At 46.3% G+C, this 17,714-nt stretch overlaps 2 protein-coding genes across 2 annotated transcripts; one reads left to right on the top strand and one right to left on the bottom strand.

The window, feature by feature from the left end:
• The first annotated feature begins 846 nt into the window (after positions 1-846).
• LOC120809417 (EMILIN-1-A) lies at positions 847-14,618 on the top strand. The gene is made up of 14 exons (XM_078086066.1): positions 847-1,356; positions 6,111-6,236; positions 6,476-6,714; positions 6,898-7,166; positions 7,382-7,555; positions 7,660-8,361; positions 8,766-9,072; positions 9,502-9,909; positions 10,940-11,188; positions 11,329-11,520; positions 12,470-12,586; positions 12,684-12,701; positions 12,823-12,957; positions 13,289-14,618. The coding sequence occupies exons 1-14, from the start codon at positions 1,223-1,225 to the stop codon at positions 13,609-13,611; spliced, it is 3,393 nt and encodes a 1,130-aa protein (XP_077942192.1). The 5' UTR covers positions 847-1,222; the 3' UTR covers positions 13,612-14,618.
• On the bottom strand, positions 14,228-16,980 carry LOC120809257 (membrane progestin receptor beta-like). Its single transcript, XM_040162940.2, has 4 exons — positions 16,610-16,980; positions 16,415-16,527; positions 14,974-15,331; positions 14,228-14,887 (listed from the first exon to the last, which is right to left on the bottom strand). Exons 1-4 carry the CDS (start codon positions 16,850-16,852, stop codon positions 14,579-14,581), a joined length of 1,023 nt encoding a protein of 340 aa, XP_040018874.2. The 5' UTR covers positions 16,853-16,980; the 3' UTR covers positions 14,228-14,578.
• Between the last annotated feature and the right edge of the window lie 734 nt (positions 16,981-17,714).

Below are 17,714 nucleotides of genomic sequence, written 5' to 3'. Positions count from 1 at the left end.
ATGTCATGGAGCCTGAGGAGGCCTGAGGGGGTCTGAGGGGGTCTAAGGGGGTCTGAACTAGCCTGAAGGGGTCTGAGGAGGTCTGAGGAAGCTGGCATTATAAGCAAGCATTATATTATTATACAGACTCCACCCATTTATCATGCACAGTGACACAAATCAAACACACCCACAGGACGAGAAGCTCACACTGCAGCTTCTTCACTAATCTACTGAGTGTGTGTGTGTGTGTGTGTGTATTAGAGGTCATCTGGAGGCGTTTATTTTAGGGAGCAGATATGAAGTGACCTTTGACCCCAGGAAGTCGGCAGGATGTTTTCTTCTCTGTGGCTCTTGAAAGAGACGTTTGAAGGTTACGACATTTCATGAGCCTCTTATTTCTTTATATTAAAGGTTCACATGTTTAATGAGGAGCCTTTAATCAATAGTCAGTTCTCACACACGTGTCTCATCATCACACTCTGCATTATCGTACGTTGTTGCAGTGCATGTTTATTGCTTTGTTGTGTTATTTTGTTTCCTTCCATTGTGTATTTCTGAATGATTACAAAACGTTGTCATTCAATGTGGTTTAAAGATCTGCTGCTCACCTGCAGATACTCACCTGTACACGTCAAACAAAGTCAGATTAAAGTGTACTTTAAATCACTGGAGCTGTCATCACAACATGTTGGTACTTTTCATTAATACTCGTAATAATACTCGTAATAATACTCGTAATAATACTCCCTGCACGTGCTGCTGTTGGGTTCTCTGGGGGTCTGTCGGTGTTGGCGCGCTGCAGGTGTGGGCGCGGAGCTGCACGTGTCTGGTTTCTCCCGCGGGAGGGGCGGGGCCCGGGGGCGGGGCGGGGCGGGGGGGGCGGTGATGAAGAGGAGGAGCAGCTGGTCTCGGTTCAGCCTGTCGCAACGTTTTCTTCGCTCTTTGTTTCACATGAAAAGTTCTGATGGACAAACTCGGCCAGTCGCCGTAAACCGGATTCAACCCGGATTCAAACTGGGTTAAAGGTGAATGAGCAGCGGGACCCGGACCCGGTGCGGGACCCGAAGCGGACCAGAGGAGACTTGACTTCAGGTCTGGTTCGTGTGTTTGGACCGGATCATGGGTCGGTAGGACGGGCGGACTTTGGGGGACTTTTATTTCTTGGTCTCCTTGGAGATGGGACTTTTTCCCGCCAATTGAGGAGCCGATCAGTGTCCGATAACCCTCATCGATCCGCGGGATGGCTGCGCTCCTCATGCTGGTGCTCGCGCTCTGGACCAGCGGGCACGCCAGGGGCGCGTTCCCGCAGAGATCCTCCTACAGCCTGTACACCGGCGGGAACGCGCACGGAGCTCGGGTCGCCAGCAGACACAGGTAGGCGGACACGCGCACGGAACGCACGATGATGGTGATGGTGATGGTGACGTCAGGGTTTGGTCACCTCGCTGCAGAAGTGTGAGTGGTGCGCGCGTCCCACAGATGTTTTGTAGTGAAGAATGGGGAGGTTGCTGGTTTGAATCTCGGTCTGATCTACAGGTGACAGCAGGGCATCACGCGCCTCTGTGCTGTGTTTCCGTGGTAACGAAGCTGTCAGCAGCAGATGGATGCCTTTCGGTTTTCTTCATAATTCGTTTGGACACGTATGATGTTTGTGATTCAAAATGATACTTTGTTGTGTTGTTTTCAATGAAAGGAAAGTTTCATGAATCAAGAGGTTCTGAAGGTCCATTAAGAAGTTCTTTGGGTCTTTATAAGTGGCTTTTAGAGGTTCCATGGGTCTGTAGGTTCTCGATGAAGATGAATTTATTTTCTTGTCTTGACCTCACAGTCTCAGTGATGATGTCACTGATGATGTCACTGAAGAAGGAAGCGTATTGAGGTTCGACCACTGAGGCGGCTGGAAGCAGCTGACTGGTGACAGGGAGCTCGAGCCGAAGAGCGTCATGTTTACTGAGCAGTCTGAAGGTCTGGCTTTGCCTGTCGTTGCCGTGACAACCATCGGTTCTAGAGGAGAGCTTCACTGGGAGGTCATGAAGGTCATAAAGGTCATTAAGGCAGCGAGGGCTCTTATCTTTAGAGGTGAACCCCGTGTGTCAGAGGACACGCGCACACAATGAGGCGTGTGTCTCTAGCTAGCTAGCAGCGGACGTTGTGTGTGTGTGTAACCACACACTGCGGATGAAGACACATCTGCTAAATAGATGTCAGGCCTCTTTTTTGCAGTGGAACAAAACCTGCAGTCCGGAGATAAACATCAGAACCAGAAACTCCCCATGAAGCCTGGTGAAGGACAGCGTGATGTCATCAGTGACACAAACATCGGATTGACTCACTTCCTGTGGATCCACCCGCCCATCTGTCTGTCAGTCCATCTATCATATATCTATCTATCTATCATATATCTATCTATCGATCATATATCTATCTATCATATATCTATCTATCGATCATATCTATCATATATCTATCTATCTATCATATCTATCTATCATATCTATGGATCATATATCTATCGATCATATATCTATCTATCATATATCTATCTATCGATCATATCTATCATATATCTATCTATCTATCATATATCTATCTATCTATCTATCTATCATATATCTATCTATCATATATCTATCTATCATATATCTATCTATCTATCATATCTATCTATCATATATCTATCTATCAAATATCTATCTATCATATATCTATCTATCTATCATATATCTATCTATCTATCATATATCTATCTATCATATATCTATCTATCGATCATATATCTATCTATCATATATCTATCTATCTATCATATATCTATCTATCATATATCTATTATATATCTATCTATCATATATCTATCTATCGATCATATATCTATCTATCATATATCTATCTATCGATCATATCTATCATATATCTATCTATCTATCATATCTATCTATCATATCTATGGATCATATATCTATCTATCATATATCTATCTATCATATATATATATATCTATGATCATTTATCTATCATATATCTATCATATATCTATCTATCATATCTATCATCTATCTATCTATCTATCATATATCTATCATATCTATCGATCATATATCTATCTATCATATATCTATCTAACTATCATATATCTATCGATCTATCATATATCTATCTATCGATCATAGATAGATATATGATAGATAGATATATGATATATCTATCTATCTATCATATATCTATCTATCGATCATAGATAGATATATGATAGATAGATATATGATATATCTATCTATCTATCATATATCTATCTATCGATCATAGATAGATATATGATAGATAGATATATGATATATCTATCTATCTATCATATATCTATCTATCTATCTATCATATATCTATCTATCATATATCTATCTATCATATATCTATCTATCATATATCTATCATATATCTGTCTATCATATATCTATCTATCATATATCTATATATCTATCATATATCTATCTATCATATATCTATCTATTATATATCTATCATATATCTATCTATCATATATCTATCATATATCTATCTATCATATATCTATCGATCATATATCTATCATATCTATCATCTATCTATCTATCTATCTATCTATCATATATCTATCATATCTATCGATCATATATCTATCTATCATATATCTATCATATCTATCGATCATATATCTATCTATCATATATCGATCATATATCTATCTATCATATATCTATCTATCATATATCTATCTAACTATCATATATCTATCGATCTATCATATATCTATCTATCATATATCTATCTAACTATCATATATCTATCGATCTATCATATATCTATCTATCATATATCTATCTAACTATCATATATCTATCGATCTATCATATATCTATCTATCTATCTATCTATCTATCTATCTCTATCTATCTATCATATATCTATCTATCATATATCTATCATATATCTGTCTATCATATATCTATCTATCATATATCTATATATCTATCATATATCTATCTATCATATATCTATCTATCATATATCTATCATATATCTATCTATCATATATCTATCTAACTATCATATATCTATCGATCTATCATATATCTATCTATCTATCTATCTATCTATCTATCTCTATCTATCTATCATATATCTATCTATCATATATCTATCATATATCTGTCTATCATATATCTATCTATCATATATCTATATATCTATCATATATCTATCTATCATATATCTATCTATCATATATCTATCATATATCTATCTATCATATATCTATCGATCATATATCTATCATATCTATCATCTATCTATCTATCTATCTATCATATATCTGTCTATCATATATCTATCTATCATATATCTATCATATATCTGTCTATCATATATCTATCTATCATATATCTATCATATATCTATCTATCATATATCTATCGATCATATATCTATCATATCTATCATCTATCTATCTATCTATCTATCATATATCTGTCTATCATATATCTATCTATCATATATCTATCATATATCTGTCTATCATATATCTATCTATCATATATATATCTATCATATATCTATCTATCATATATCGATCATATATCTGTCTATCATATATCTATCTATCATATATCTATCGATCTATGGATCATATATCTATCTATCATATATCTATGATCATCCCTCTTGTTTCCATGATTACTGAGATCTGCAGTAAATATTGAGTCTGGGTTTGGTTCCTGTCTCTGATGTCACTCATGATGTCACTCATGATGTCACTCGTGCCTTCTGCATTATATCATGTTCTTTACTATGGAGGGGGCGGGGCTTCATGGGTCGCCCCTGTGATTCTCTTTTAAATTCACGTCAATAAAGATTCGTAATTATTTTCATTATCGTCGGCCTTTATCTTGTGTTTTAGTTCAGTTTGTGACTATTTACTGCAGAGGAAACATTTTCTGCACATTCAACTAGTGAAATTCCTGCTTGTTGTTCTGGATTCCAGAAAATAACAAATCAACTTCATTTAATTAAAACACAAAGAGACACCGTCAGTCTGCTGCTGATCCAACATGGCCGACACGGTCCTGTTGATCACACATCTGCACGTGACGCACACACACAGACACACACACACAGACACACACTCACAGACACACTGGGGACACTTCATGACTTGTATTCACTCGCTCACGTTACCAGCAGTGAGTCACTGTCTTCTGTCCTCATGAGAAAGGCGAGTCCCCACAATGTGATTGGCTGCACAGATGTTTGTCCCCACGAGGGTAGGAAAACGCCCACATCCACACACACATTCAGTAAGTGTTGTTATTCTGTGTGAAATATGTATTGTTATAAACTGATCAATAAACAGAACACAAAAAGTGATTTCGGCAGAGATCGAAGGTTCAACATTTTTATTTTTATATTTGATCAAAAAAAGTAATAATATAATAATATATCTTTATAGTATAGATATTTATCTTTAATAAATAGATCTTTATAGATATGTATAACTGTCTGGGGGTCACTTCAGGCAGCGTTAACAGGAAACACATTCAGCACAGCATGGATTTCAAAATAAAACATCTGACTACACTAGAACGGCTGTAGCTTGAAGATGATTCTACTTTGCTATTTGAATTCAGAGAGAATGTTTGTTTTGAATCAGTGTCCTGCAGCATCAGCTGCTGCTTCAAACTCCCCGACAACATCTGCACAAGCTCAGTCTCGACCCCACTCGACCCAAACAGATGTTTGCCGTTAAACTCTCCGGAGCCGCTGCTGACCGAGAGACGAGCTAAAACCCGCAGGAAGCGCCGATAAAGTTTAATGAACCCACTTTGTGTTCTCTTTAAAATGAAGATTCGGACATGAAGTTACAGACTGGTGTGAACGATCACATGTGCATAGTAAGTAGGAGTGAGGCCTCCTCTGAAACATCACGTGACGTCACAGGACAGCGAGTAGAACCCGGAGCAGCAAGTTTAATCCGATGTTTGTACTCTGTGTGGAGGTCAAGTGTTATTGTTTGTTGACAGGAAGTTAATGACCGGGGTGTGTGTGTGCGTGTGTGCGCGTGCGTGTGTGTGTGTGCGTGTGCGTGTGCCAAACAGGAACTGGTGTGCGTTCGTGGTGAAGAGGACGGTGAGCTGCGTGGTGGAGGACGGGGTGGAGACCTACGTGAAGCCCGATTATCACCCCTGCAGCTGGGGGGGCGGACAATGCAGCAGGGTGGTGGTGTAAGTACACACACACACACACACACACACACACACACACTTGTACATGCATGTTGTGAACACACACACATGGTAACATACACACACAACAAAACCGTGTCAATCATCAACCACCAAGTTGCTCAGTGGTGTCCATCACTAGAGACTGACCCAGGACCAGTGTCTGCACAGGATCGTGGGTACATGCTGACATCACAGAGGATTGTGGGTAATCTAACCGTCCTCTCGTGTCTCTGCAGCTACCGGACCTTCATGAGGCCGCGCTACAAAGTGGCCCACAAGATGGTGACAGCGATGGAGTGGAAGTGTTGCCACGGTTACAGCGGAGAGGACTGCAGCAGCGGGCCGATCGGAGGAGCCGGAACCCAGATTTCCACCAACAGACCTCAGCCCAAACCGGGGGGCCACGGTGGAGGAGGTCAAGGTGGAGGAGGTCAGGGTGGAGGAGCAGGCTACGGACAGGACGGAGGAGATAGCGGTGAGTGGACACTTTGGAACATTCATTCAGGAGCATTTTGTTCTTTAGCGGGTCCAGCACACCGATCCAGATCCAGATTAAAGTCCCATTGATGACGGATGTGCAGGTCCTGCGTCCGTCCCCACGGGGCCGTCAAAGCTTCTGCGAGTGGAGCTCTGATGTTGCAGCTTCGCTCTCTTCCAGGACGACCGGGGAGCGAGAAGACAAGGCAGCTGGAGGAGAAGATCCAGAGTTTGACCAAAAGCCTCCTGGACCTTCAGATCACCGTGAACGAACACTTTCAACGGGAAGTCAACAGGCCGGGCGTCAGTGGAGGAGGAGGAGGAGGAGGAGAAGGAGGAGAAGGAGGGTCTTCAGGGGGGAGGAACCCCGCCGATGCGGCTCAGCCTGAGATTAAAGAGACAATTCACATCATTCAGACCAAACTGGACCAGCTGGACAACCGCACACAGGTGAGTCCATGTCTTACCTGTGAACACCGGTCAGAGTGAAGAAGGACGTTAGTAAGGTGACCGTGATGGAGGTCCAGATGGATCAACTCCTGTTGAAGCGAGGATCGGTTTGTCTCCTTTGAGAAGAAGGTCGTCAGGGCGCAAAACCGTACGGAAGATGTTTAATATTCAACCTTTTTTCAGCAGAATAATCCCATCGACGTTCTCACCAACAGGCCCACGATAAAACCCTGGTTAGCATCAACAACCACCTGGTGAACGGGAAAGGCAACGACCTGGACGGAGGTCCGTCCGGAGAAGGAGGAGATGGAGGGAAGCTGAATTCGCTGAAGGAGGAGATCCTGAGGGAGCTGGAGAGGAGGGTGTCTCTGTCCTGCTCCTCCTGTCAGGTACCACTTGAACCGCCTGAGGCGACCCGTCCAGATTAAACGTCATTCTGAAGCGCGTGAAGCAGAAGGTTTGTGGGTCGTTCAGATGGTTTGTGTTCTTCCAGGCAGGTGTGGGAGATCTGCGCCGACAGCAGCAGGAGGACGGGGAGAGGATCCGAGCTCTGGAGAAGCGGATCAGTGCCATGGACGTCTGGTACCGGCAGCGCCTGGACGAGCTCCGCCAGGAGGTGGTGCGCTCGCAAGGCTGCTGCGCGACCGTCAACGACCTCCAGAACCGCGTCACCGACGCCGAGCTGAAGATCAGCGCGGCCGCAGAGAACTGCGACGCTCTGCAGAACCGCCTGGACGAGGAGCTCGGCGGCTTTGGAGGAGGAGGAGGGCTCGACGGTGGGAGGGATGCCGTGGTGACGGAGAAGGAGCTGGTGGAGGACGGCGCCAGCGACCACGACAGGAGGCTCTCCAAACTGGAGAACAACACATTCCTCATTGGCCGGAGGCTGGAGGAGTGCAGCTGTGGAGGAGGAGGAGCAGGAGGAGGAGCAGGAGGAGGAGGAGCAGGAGGAGGTGGAGCAGCAGGAGGAGAAGGAGGAGGAGAAGGAAGAGGAGAAGGAGGAGGAGGAGGAGGTGGAGCAGGAGGAGAAGGAGGAGAAGGAAGAGGAGGAGGAGCAGCAGGAGGAGAAGGAGGAGGAGAAGGTACAGCAGAGAAATCCCTGGAGTGGAGAGTGGTTGCCAACGAAGATCAGATTCAACACTTTAACACTCGACTCAAAGACCTGTCGATGTCGGGAGAGACTCTGCTTGACAAGGTGAGATGTTGACAACTGTCAAATCCTGTATTAAGGTTTCTAACTATGGCTGAATGTACTGGGCCACGAGGTCACCTGAGGAGGTTAACAGCAGGTCCACGCTAACCAACCGTGAGCTGCTGTTGGAGGACCAGGAGGAGAGCAGAAGGTGCTGGCTAGTTAGCTGTGTTAGTTAGGACAAGCAAGAAGACAAACCTTCTGTCACAGGAGTAACACATCTGCTACATCCTACATCTCCAGAGCTATTAGGCCAGCTGGTATCTGCTCTCCTCCCTGCAAAATGCTCCTCAAGCATTGAGGCTTGGTGGAGTTAGCTTGGCCGCTAGCTGCTAAATCAGTAAAAGTACTAAATTGTTGCCGCTGTTACCTGTGATATGAATATTAACACGTGACTCGACACCGAGGTCGTGGACCTGAGCCTCGATGTCCGGAAGATCAAGGCCCTGACCGGGGACCACGGCGAGCTCTTCAACCAGACGGTAACGGAGGTGGAGCTGCTGGAGCAGCACGGCGAGCTGTGTGGGAAGGTGGAGGCCGAGCTGCAGAGGCTGAGGAATTACTCCCATGATGCTCTGGGGCGCTTACAGAGTCACGTCGAGTCCCTGCAGGTCCGGCTGGACTTGAGGAAAGAGAGCTGCTTCCAGATGTGCCCTCAGCTGGAGGACGAAGTCCGCTTACTGCGGGACGCCGTCGGCAGCTGCACGAGCCAATGTAAGACACGCCCACATGTCAGATCGACCAATGACATGACTGCTAACAAAGCCCTGCACGCTAACCTGTTTACGACCATAACATCGCGATTCATATTTATTATTCAAACGTTCTAAAGTACTTTTGATCTGATTAAACGGATCTTTTTGGTTCAGTTATTTCTTTTACCTGCACTCACTTCTTTAAAGGTTCAAATGTCAGCATCTTATATCTAGAAATATAATAGTCATAAATAATAATAATAAAGGTCTACGAGCCACAACCTGTTTTTCTCACCTTCAGTTTGTTGCTCTTATTAGACATAATTAATATAATTCAAGACGAATATTGTAAAAGTCATTTTGTGGAAAAGTGGTTGCTTCATGAAGTAAAGTTTCCGGTAGGACGAACCTCCGGGTGGATGTTTAATGTAGGCTAACCGCTCTGCAGGTGGTGGTTCCGGTGGTTCCAGTGGTTCCAGTGGTTCCGGTGGTTCTGGTGGTTCCAGTGGTTCCGGTGGTTCCAGTGGTTCCAGTGGTTCCAGTGGTTCCGGTGGTTTCGGTGGTTCCGGTGGTTCCAGTGGTTCCGGTGGTTCCAGTGGTTCCAGTGGTTCTGGTGGTTCCAGTGGTTCCAGTGGTTCCCGTGGTTCCGGTGGTTCCGGCGACCTCAGACCCGGGCTGGAGGCCGAGAAGCCTCTTGACGGCCACAGCGTGATTGGGGGTTCCATCAACAACAACCAGCTGAAGACGCTGCAGGGCGAGTTGTCCGAGGTCATCCTCACCTTCAGCTCCATCAACGACACCCTGAAGGGGCTCGAACACACGGTGCAGAAACACGGCAGCGTCATTACCGACCTCGGTGAGGCAACCAGCTGACCGCCGCGCGTTTATCGCCGCTCTCTCTTATGGGGCGCCGTTTGTAAAATGTTGCACGTTCTAAAATCCTGCGCAGTTTTTCCACATTTAGCATTATCATATGAACAAAAAATAATAATATAAATGTTAAATGTAAATGTAAATGTAAATGTTAAATGTAAATGTTAAATCTAAATGTAAATGTTCCGCGCCCGTGAACCCCCCCACCCCTGCATGATTTCAACGTGGACAGTATGTGGCCCCCTTCCTAAAATAAGTTTGACACCCCTGCTCTATAACAAGAGCTAATTCATCCGGACTTGCCAGTTTGTCTTGCTAAGTTGCGCGTGAATTATCGTAATTATTGTAATGTTCAATTCGTCAAGTCTTCCTAAAACTAAATGTAGACTCTACATTTAACATTTACATTTAGATTTAACATTTAGATTCAACTTTTACATTTAGATATAACATTTAACATTTACATTTAACATTTACATTCAACATTTAGATTTACATTTAACATTTAGATTTACATTAAATATTTACATTTCGATTTAACATTTAGATATAACATTTACATTTAGATTTAACATTTAGATATAACATTTAACATTTACATTTAGATTTAACATTTAGATATAACATTTAACATTTACATTTAGATTTAACATTCAGATTCAACTTTTACATTTAGATATAACATTTAACATTTAGATTTAACATTTAACATTTACATTTAACATTTACATTTAGATTTCCATTTAACGTTTATATTATTTAACAACTTTGTTACTGCCAAACATTATCCTTGGAAAAGTTGAATTTCTCTCTAAATGTTTGAAAAAGTGACTGGTGTGCGTTCGTGGTGAAGAAAAAGTGACAATATTGTCGTGCTTTTTTGTTCATATTATAACGCTAAATGTGGCAAAACTGCACAGGATTTTAGAACGCGCAACATTTTACAAACGGCGCCCCATACTCTCTCAGCTAACGTCCGACCCCTGACCCCTGACCCCCCTTCCTTGCTGCAGGAAACACGAAGGACAAAATCATCTCCGAGCTCGACAAGATCCAGCAGGAGGTGACGGAGCACGTGGAGGACAGCCGCCGCCGGCTGGACGGCGTGGAAGGGGACGTCCGGCGGTTTGAGAGCACGCTGCTGGTGGAGACGGGAGACTGCAGGAGGTCCGGAGACGGGCTGGAGAAGAGGCTGTCCAAGCTGGAGGGAGTCTGCGGCCGGCTGGACGGCGTCTCCGAGTCCGTCATCAAGATCAAAGACGGTACCGATGTTTTATTCGGTGTTAAACTGTACTAAGCTCCGCCCCCTCTCACTTCCTCCCTGCAATAAAGTCCGGAGCTTCCTCATTGGTTGATTGCGACACAAATGACGGATGTGGTGTCCCGTGTTTTGATCCCTCAGGTCTGAACCGGCACGTGTCCGGCCTGTGGACCTGTGTCTCCGGTCTCAACGAGTCGGTGGTCCGTCACGGAGGAATTATGGACTTGATCCAGAAGAACCAGGACGAGGTCTACAGCCGTGTGAAGAACCTGAACTCCAGCGTGAACCAGGTCCTCAAGGACCTGCAGGGTTCTTCTGAGCGTGACCTGAGCGGTGAGCTGTTTTCTGTGTCCCAACACAAATCAGGCTTCATGAGATCAAGTGAATCTGCTTCACAGCTCTTCTTTTCTTCATTACATGTCTTTCTCTCAGCAGGACACGTTCTTGTGGTCTGCTGGGACTTTGTCTCCGTGTCTTTCTGACGGACTTTATTACTTTCAGGCGCATTTATCGCATACTGCCGTCTGCTGTGATCTCAGCTCTGTAAAGTCCTCGTGTTGTCAGTTCTATGAATGAGAAGCATGTGAAGAGCCTCATGTGGGATCTCTTAATACAGTAAAGTACAGTAAAATAAGAGCAGCAGAACTCCGTCAAACCGATGTGAAGCTTTGAAGAAGACGCCGTGTTGATGTCGCCTTGTCCTCAGCGCTGCTTAACAGAGGCTTTTTATTTCATGTTGACTCACTTATTCCTAAAAGTGTTGTTTTAACACCAGATAAGAAAAGTCCATTAAACAGTGAAGTAATCAGCAGATTAATAATCAAACCAACAGAAACACAAATACCTGCTGCTAAGAACATAATCTAGATCATGTCCAGATAATATATTATAATAATATAAAGTTACAACAACCTAGTTTATATTCAATATTGTTCACTTGCATCACAGCTAATCATGATCACCCTGTAATAAAAACCTGTTAGCTGCCTGCTAACATGCTAACAGAGTCTCTGTCACTAGAAAACAGCGCGTTAACAAACAGAAGGAATTATGGGTAACAGCTGCTTTTAGCTTTTATGTATATGTATATATGTGTATATATATATATATATATATATATATATATATATATATATATATATATATATATATATATATATATATATATATATATATATATTATATTTGAGTAAATCTACACAACTTTATTCCTGGTGTTCCCCAGTCGGGGTTAAATGCTTTGTTTTAAATGTCCGTTCATATCGTTCTCATATTAACTCAGGCCTGCCCGGACCCCCGGGACCCCAAGGAGAGAGAGGCTTCAACGGGCTGCCGGGTCCCCAGGGGCCCCTCGGGCCCCCAGGACAGCAAGGGGAGATTGGCTTCCGGGGTCAGCCTGGTACGACCTTTGTGTATTTATACTGATATAAATATGTATTTTTATTTTTGATGTTTAATGCTGTTCTTACTGCTGCTCTGTTCACTTTCTTCTCCAGGTCCCAAAGGTGAACCAGGTACCGACTTTAATACGGATTTCCATAATTGGGTTGAAATAGAAATGGATTATGATTCAGCTCGTTGACCACCTTTTGTGTTGTTGTTTGTTACCTTTCTCGTGGTCGTTGTTGCCTTCAGGACTGTCTGGCGTGGACGCCCACGTGCCCAGACTCTCCTTCTCTGCGGCGCTCACCGTTCCCATGGAGAGAGCCGGAACCGTCCTCTTCGACAAGGTCTTTGTCAACGAAGGGGACTTCTACGACCCCAGAACAGGTAAACCTGAAGGGTTGTCGGTCCGATTCCCCGTCTGCCCGGCTCCACGGTCAATATCAGGTCGATATCAAAACCAACGAGCCGCCGTCTGCCGGGAGGAAACCGTCACATTCCACGCATTCTGGGTCACGACATCGCCGGATGACTCGCGCTGGTCGGAGGCCGACTGGGTCGCTGTTCAACGAAATGTGTCCGTCAGTAAGCGAGGTGGCTAATTACCAGGTTACCAGGTTACCTGACATGGACCAGGCGATGGTGATCCTCCCATTGGGCGCCGCTGGTTCACCGTCTGTATTTATCATTATGATGAGTTGTCATGTTTCCCACTCAGGCATCTTCACCGCCCCCGTGGACGGACGTTACTTCTTCAGCGCCACCCTGACGGGTCACAGGAAGGAGAAGATCGAGGCGGTCCTGTCCAGGTCCAACTACGGCGTGGCGCGGGCGGACTCCGGCGGCTACCAGCCCGAAGGCCTGGAGAACAACCCCGTGGCCGAGGCCAAGGCCACGCCGGGGTCCCTGGCCGTCTTCAGCATCGTCCTGCCCCTGCAGACCCAGGACACGGTCTGCATCGACCTGGTGACGGGCAAACTGGCGCACTCGGTGGAGCCCCTCACCATCTTCAATGGGATGCTGCTGTACGAAGACATGTGACGGGGGTCACGAGTTCGGCCTCGCAAAGACAAACCTGGTTCGGTTGTTCTGAAGCGTGTTGGTGGGTTCGCCGCTGAGGACGGACGCGTCGGGACCGGCTTCCTCCCGCAGGAAATCTCTTATCAGCGGTCGATGTTGACATCTATGGGTTTGGACGCCGTCCGTCCCGTCCCTCATGGGACAATGTGACTTTAAAGACGATGAACAGATCTTTGCTCGGAAGCTTCATACAAACCGAATGTTTCTCCAGTTTTATTTCACTTTGTGGATTTTATGTTTCCCTGTTTTATTGGTGTTTTTATATCCTGTCAAGTATTTAAACCATTTAATATCACTTTGATGGACAAATGCTGAAAGACAAGGATGGACATTTTCTGCATTTGTCTCACTGTCCACGAATCCCATTTAAAGTCCAATGTTAAAAGACACGTTCAGACCATTTGTTCAAGTCCAGACCAACATTCTGCATTCAAGAATCAACTAAATGTCTATAAATGGTCTTTGGCTTCAGTACAAACGCAACGTATCCATGGACGGATTAGAGACACAAACCAAGAACCACAGAGAGACACAAGACAACAGAGAGACACAAGACCACAGAGAGACACAAGACAACAGAGAGACACAAGACCACAGAGAGACACAAGACAACAGAGAGACACAAGACAACAGAGAGACACAAGACAACAGAGAGACACAATCCGACTACAATCTTTGTATCAACGAATAAACGATTAAAGACGAGTCGTCACAGTCGAGGTTTAAGGGGCGAATCCTCGTACACGAGAGGTTTGGAATCAGAACAAAACATCTATTGTTTCTATTCAGTAGTAGAAAAGTCATTCTTGAATTATTGTTATTTTAGTCTGAAGCAGTATTTTATAATTATATAATTCCTGTAATTGTTGCAGGAGAAATCAGGAGGAGACAAATGAGCGTTTTCATTATTATGTCTAAACTTTATTTGTTACTTGGTTGGCAAACTGTAAAAACAAAATTCCGCAGGAGTTTGTGTCTCTGTTTCTTTCGGCCTCCTCGTGGAGAGCGCGGTGGCGGCGCAGCACATCGCCAGGCCGGGCAAGGAGGCGCAGGCCAGCAGGAGGCGCTCCTCTCCCAGCTGCCGGACCAGCGCCGCACGCCTCCACAGGAAGTCCTGGAGGAGCGCCTCCTGCTGGGCCACAACGCACAGGGACAGCAGGAGGCGGGAGAGCTGGTGGGGGGGGCGACCGCAGACGGGCAGGGAAGGCAAGATGGCCGACGGCAGGAACAGCACCACCTGGTGGACGAGGAACCGATTCACTCATTCGTTCAGGGGCTGTTTAACGAATCATTCAATCAGAATACAGGTGTGAGAAGCGCCACCTGCAGGAGGTGCAGCGCCCAGCCGCTGCTCCAGCTGTGGCAGGCCAGGCGATGTGCCACGGGGCTGATGTGCAGCAGGCAGGCCACGCCCACCGCCGCCGAGAGGCCCAGCCTCCGGCCGAGTCGGCGGGGGCGGCGCCGGGCGTAGCAGCGGGCGGCGCAGGACAGCCAGGCGAGGAGGGCGGCGGCCGGCAGGAAGGCCCGTCCCAGCACGCCTCGCGTCCAGGCGGCGTCGGCGCTGTAGAGGCTCAGAGCCAGAGCGCAGCCGTACTGGTAGACGGCCCCGCCCACGTCGTCCAGCAGGAACAAGGAGCGGCGCCAGAGCTCCGAGAGCGACTCCAGCAGGCGGACGGCGGCGCTGCAACGCTCAGGTCATCAGTCAGCGCCAAGGAAGCAGCTCAATGGCGTTATGTAAAGCCTAGTTAATGCAGAGAGACGTGTCCCTTATGTGTCCCTTGCGTGTCCCTTGCGTGTCTTTTCACCTCCTTGCGTGCGTCGACCTATTTTTCTAGACTAGCGTGTAAAGCTTTGCAGCGTCCTGCAGCACCAGGCTGTGATTGGTCTCTGACTCCGTCCTTTAGAGTCTCACGTCTCCGTTTTCACAGCACAATACGGCCGTTATTAAAAGGAAGAACGTTTACGAGAGAACGGATCAGATTGAAGAGCTTTTAAATATGAGCGCTTGTACAAGCCGTCATTGGCGGACTATGAGGACGCCGGATGGCCTCTGATTCATGGAGGGAGATCTCCACAAACGAGGGGAACAAAGTCGTGGAGGAAAATACGGGACAAATGTGTCCTTGATGAAGAGCAGCAGTGTGGATGCACGGGGCAATAAAGTCTATGATCAATAAATAAAGCAACCAACGACTTCCACACACAAAGACGTGACTCTCCAGGTCGTCTTCAACAGAACACGTGACTCCACCTGTTGTTCTGGAGGTGAATCGCTCTGCAACACACGCAAGACTTTACAACCTGGAAGTGAGACGAGAAACACGCGGCGGCGTTCAGTGAGTCGACGCTGGTTCTGCTGCCCCCTGGTGGCCAAAGGAACCTCCTCTAAAGGGTTCTAGAGTTGAATGTTGGATGTGAATGGAGGGTTTGGTGGTCCATGTGTAAGGCATCGATTAAGTTAAAGATAAAGCCTCTTATTCTTAGCTGGATTCAAAGTGCCAGTTATCAAGGAAGTGAATGGAAGAATCAAAATGCTAGATGAGCTAAATGCTAGCATCAGCATGCTAACATGCCCAATAACCTGCACGTATTTGCTCACATTTATCTTAAAGTCAAATCTGGGCAGATTACCGGTGAAAACATTCAATCTGTAAAGGCCAACAAAGTAATGATGAAAGGAACATGAAGAACCTCCTCAGAATCATCACGCTTCTTCAGGTCAGCTGAGGTCCTCACCGGAGGCGGAGGTCTCACTTTGGCTCACCTGCAGCTCAGGTAGGTGACGGCAGAGAAGACGTAGAGGACCAGGGGCAGCGAGGAGACGTCCACTGAGAAGCCCTGACCTTCAGGGCCGCACAGCCGAAAACCCAGGATCCCCTGGGGAGGTCAAAGGTCAGACAGCAGGAGGTCAGACTCGCAGCGTTGGACCAGCACAGTGACGGACACAGTGACCTCGTACCCCTCCCTGCAGGACGGTGAACGCGGTGAACCTCAGCGCCACGCAGGCGGCGGCCAGCAGGAGGCTCCACGCGTGGAAGAGGCGGGGCACGCAGGTCCGGCCCGGCGGGTGACCCCCCGAGATGAAGCGCTCCCCAGACAGACGGGGGACGACTATGTCACGCACGGTGGGGGGGAGGATCCAGTTCAGCAAGGGGAGGGAGATGAGGCACAGCGGGGGAGGGTCCAACGCCACCCAAGGCATGATGGGATAGGTCAGAGGTCAAAGTTAGAAGGTCGGAGGTCACACAACAGAAAACGATGCGCTGAAGGAAGCTTCTTCTCTCCTTCACAGCATCAGAAGCTCTGCTGCTTCACTCGTCCTGCTGCTGTCACATGGTGACACACACACACACACACAGACACACACAGACACACACACACACACACAATGTATTGTCTGCACATTAGAGCTGATTTCAGGCTGAATGAGCTCATTTTCCTCTGCAGAGGATTTAAGACATCATGAGACTCAACACACACACACACACAGACACACACACACACGCACACACAGACACACACACACACACAGACACACACACACACACACACACACACACACACACACACACAGACACACACACACACGCACACACAGACACACACACACACACACACACAGACACACACACACACGCACACACACACAGACACACACACACACACACACAGACACACACACACACACAGACACACACACACACACACACACACACAGACACACACAGACACAGACGCACACACACACACACAGACACAGACACACACACACACACACACACACACAGACACACACAGACACACACACACACACAGACACAGACACACACAGACACACACACACACACACACACACACGCAGACACACACAGACACACACACACACACACACACACACACACACAGACACACACACACACACACACACACACACACACACACACACACAGACACACACACACACAGACACACACACACACAGACACACACAGACAGACACACACAGACACACACAGACACACACAGAGACACACAGACACACACAGAGACACACAGACACACAC

Source organism: Gasterosteus aculeatus, chromosome 12, assembly GCF_964276395.1.
Source record: "Gasterosteus aculeatus chromosome 12, fGasAcu3.hap1.1, whole genome shotgun sequence".
NCBI classification, from domain to species: domain Eukaryota; kingdom Metazoa; phylum Chordata; class Actinopteri; order Perciformes; family Gasterosteidae; genus Gasterosteus; species Gasterosteus aculeatus.
The sequence above is the reverse complement of the archived record's forward strand: the minus strand, read 5'-3'. Positions and strand labels throughout refer to the sequence as shown.

Coding starts and splice junctions, on each gene's coding strand:
- LOC120809417 (XM_078086066.1), top strand. CDS start 1,223: ATGGCTGCGCTCCTCATGCTGGTGCTCGCGCTCTGGACCAGCGGGCAC. Junction 9,910..10,939: donor CAGCGTCATTACCGACCTCG/GTGAGGCAACCA, acceptor TCCTTGCTGCAG/GAAACACGAAGGACAAAATC. Junction 12,958..13,288: donor CTTCTACGACCCCAGAACAG/GTAAACCTGAAG, acceptor TTTCCCACTCAG/GCATCTTCACCGCCCCCGTG.
- LOC120809257 (XM_040162940.2), bottom strand. CDS start 16,852: ATGCCTTGGGTGGCGTTGGACCCTCCCCCGCTGTGCCTCATCTCCCTC. Junction 16,528..16,609: donor TCACCGTCCTGCAGGGAGGG/GTACGAGGTCAC, acceptor TGACCTCCCCAG/GGGATCCTGGGTTTTCGGCT. Junction 14,888..14,973: donor GGGCGCTGCACCTCCTGCAG/GTGGCGCTTCTC, acceptor CTCGTCCACCAG/GTGGTGCTGTTCCTGCCGTC.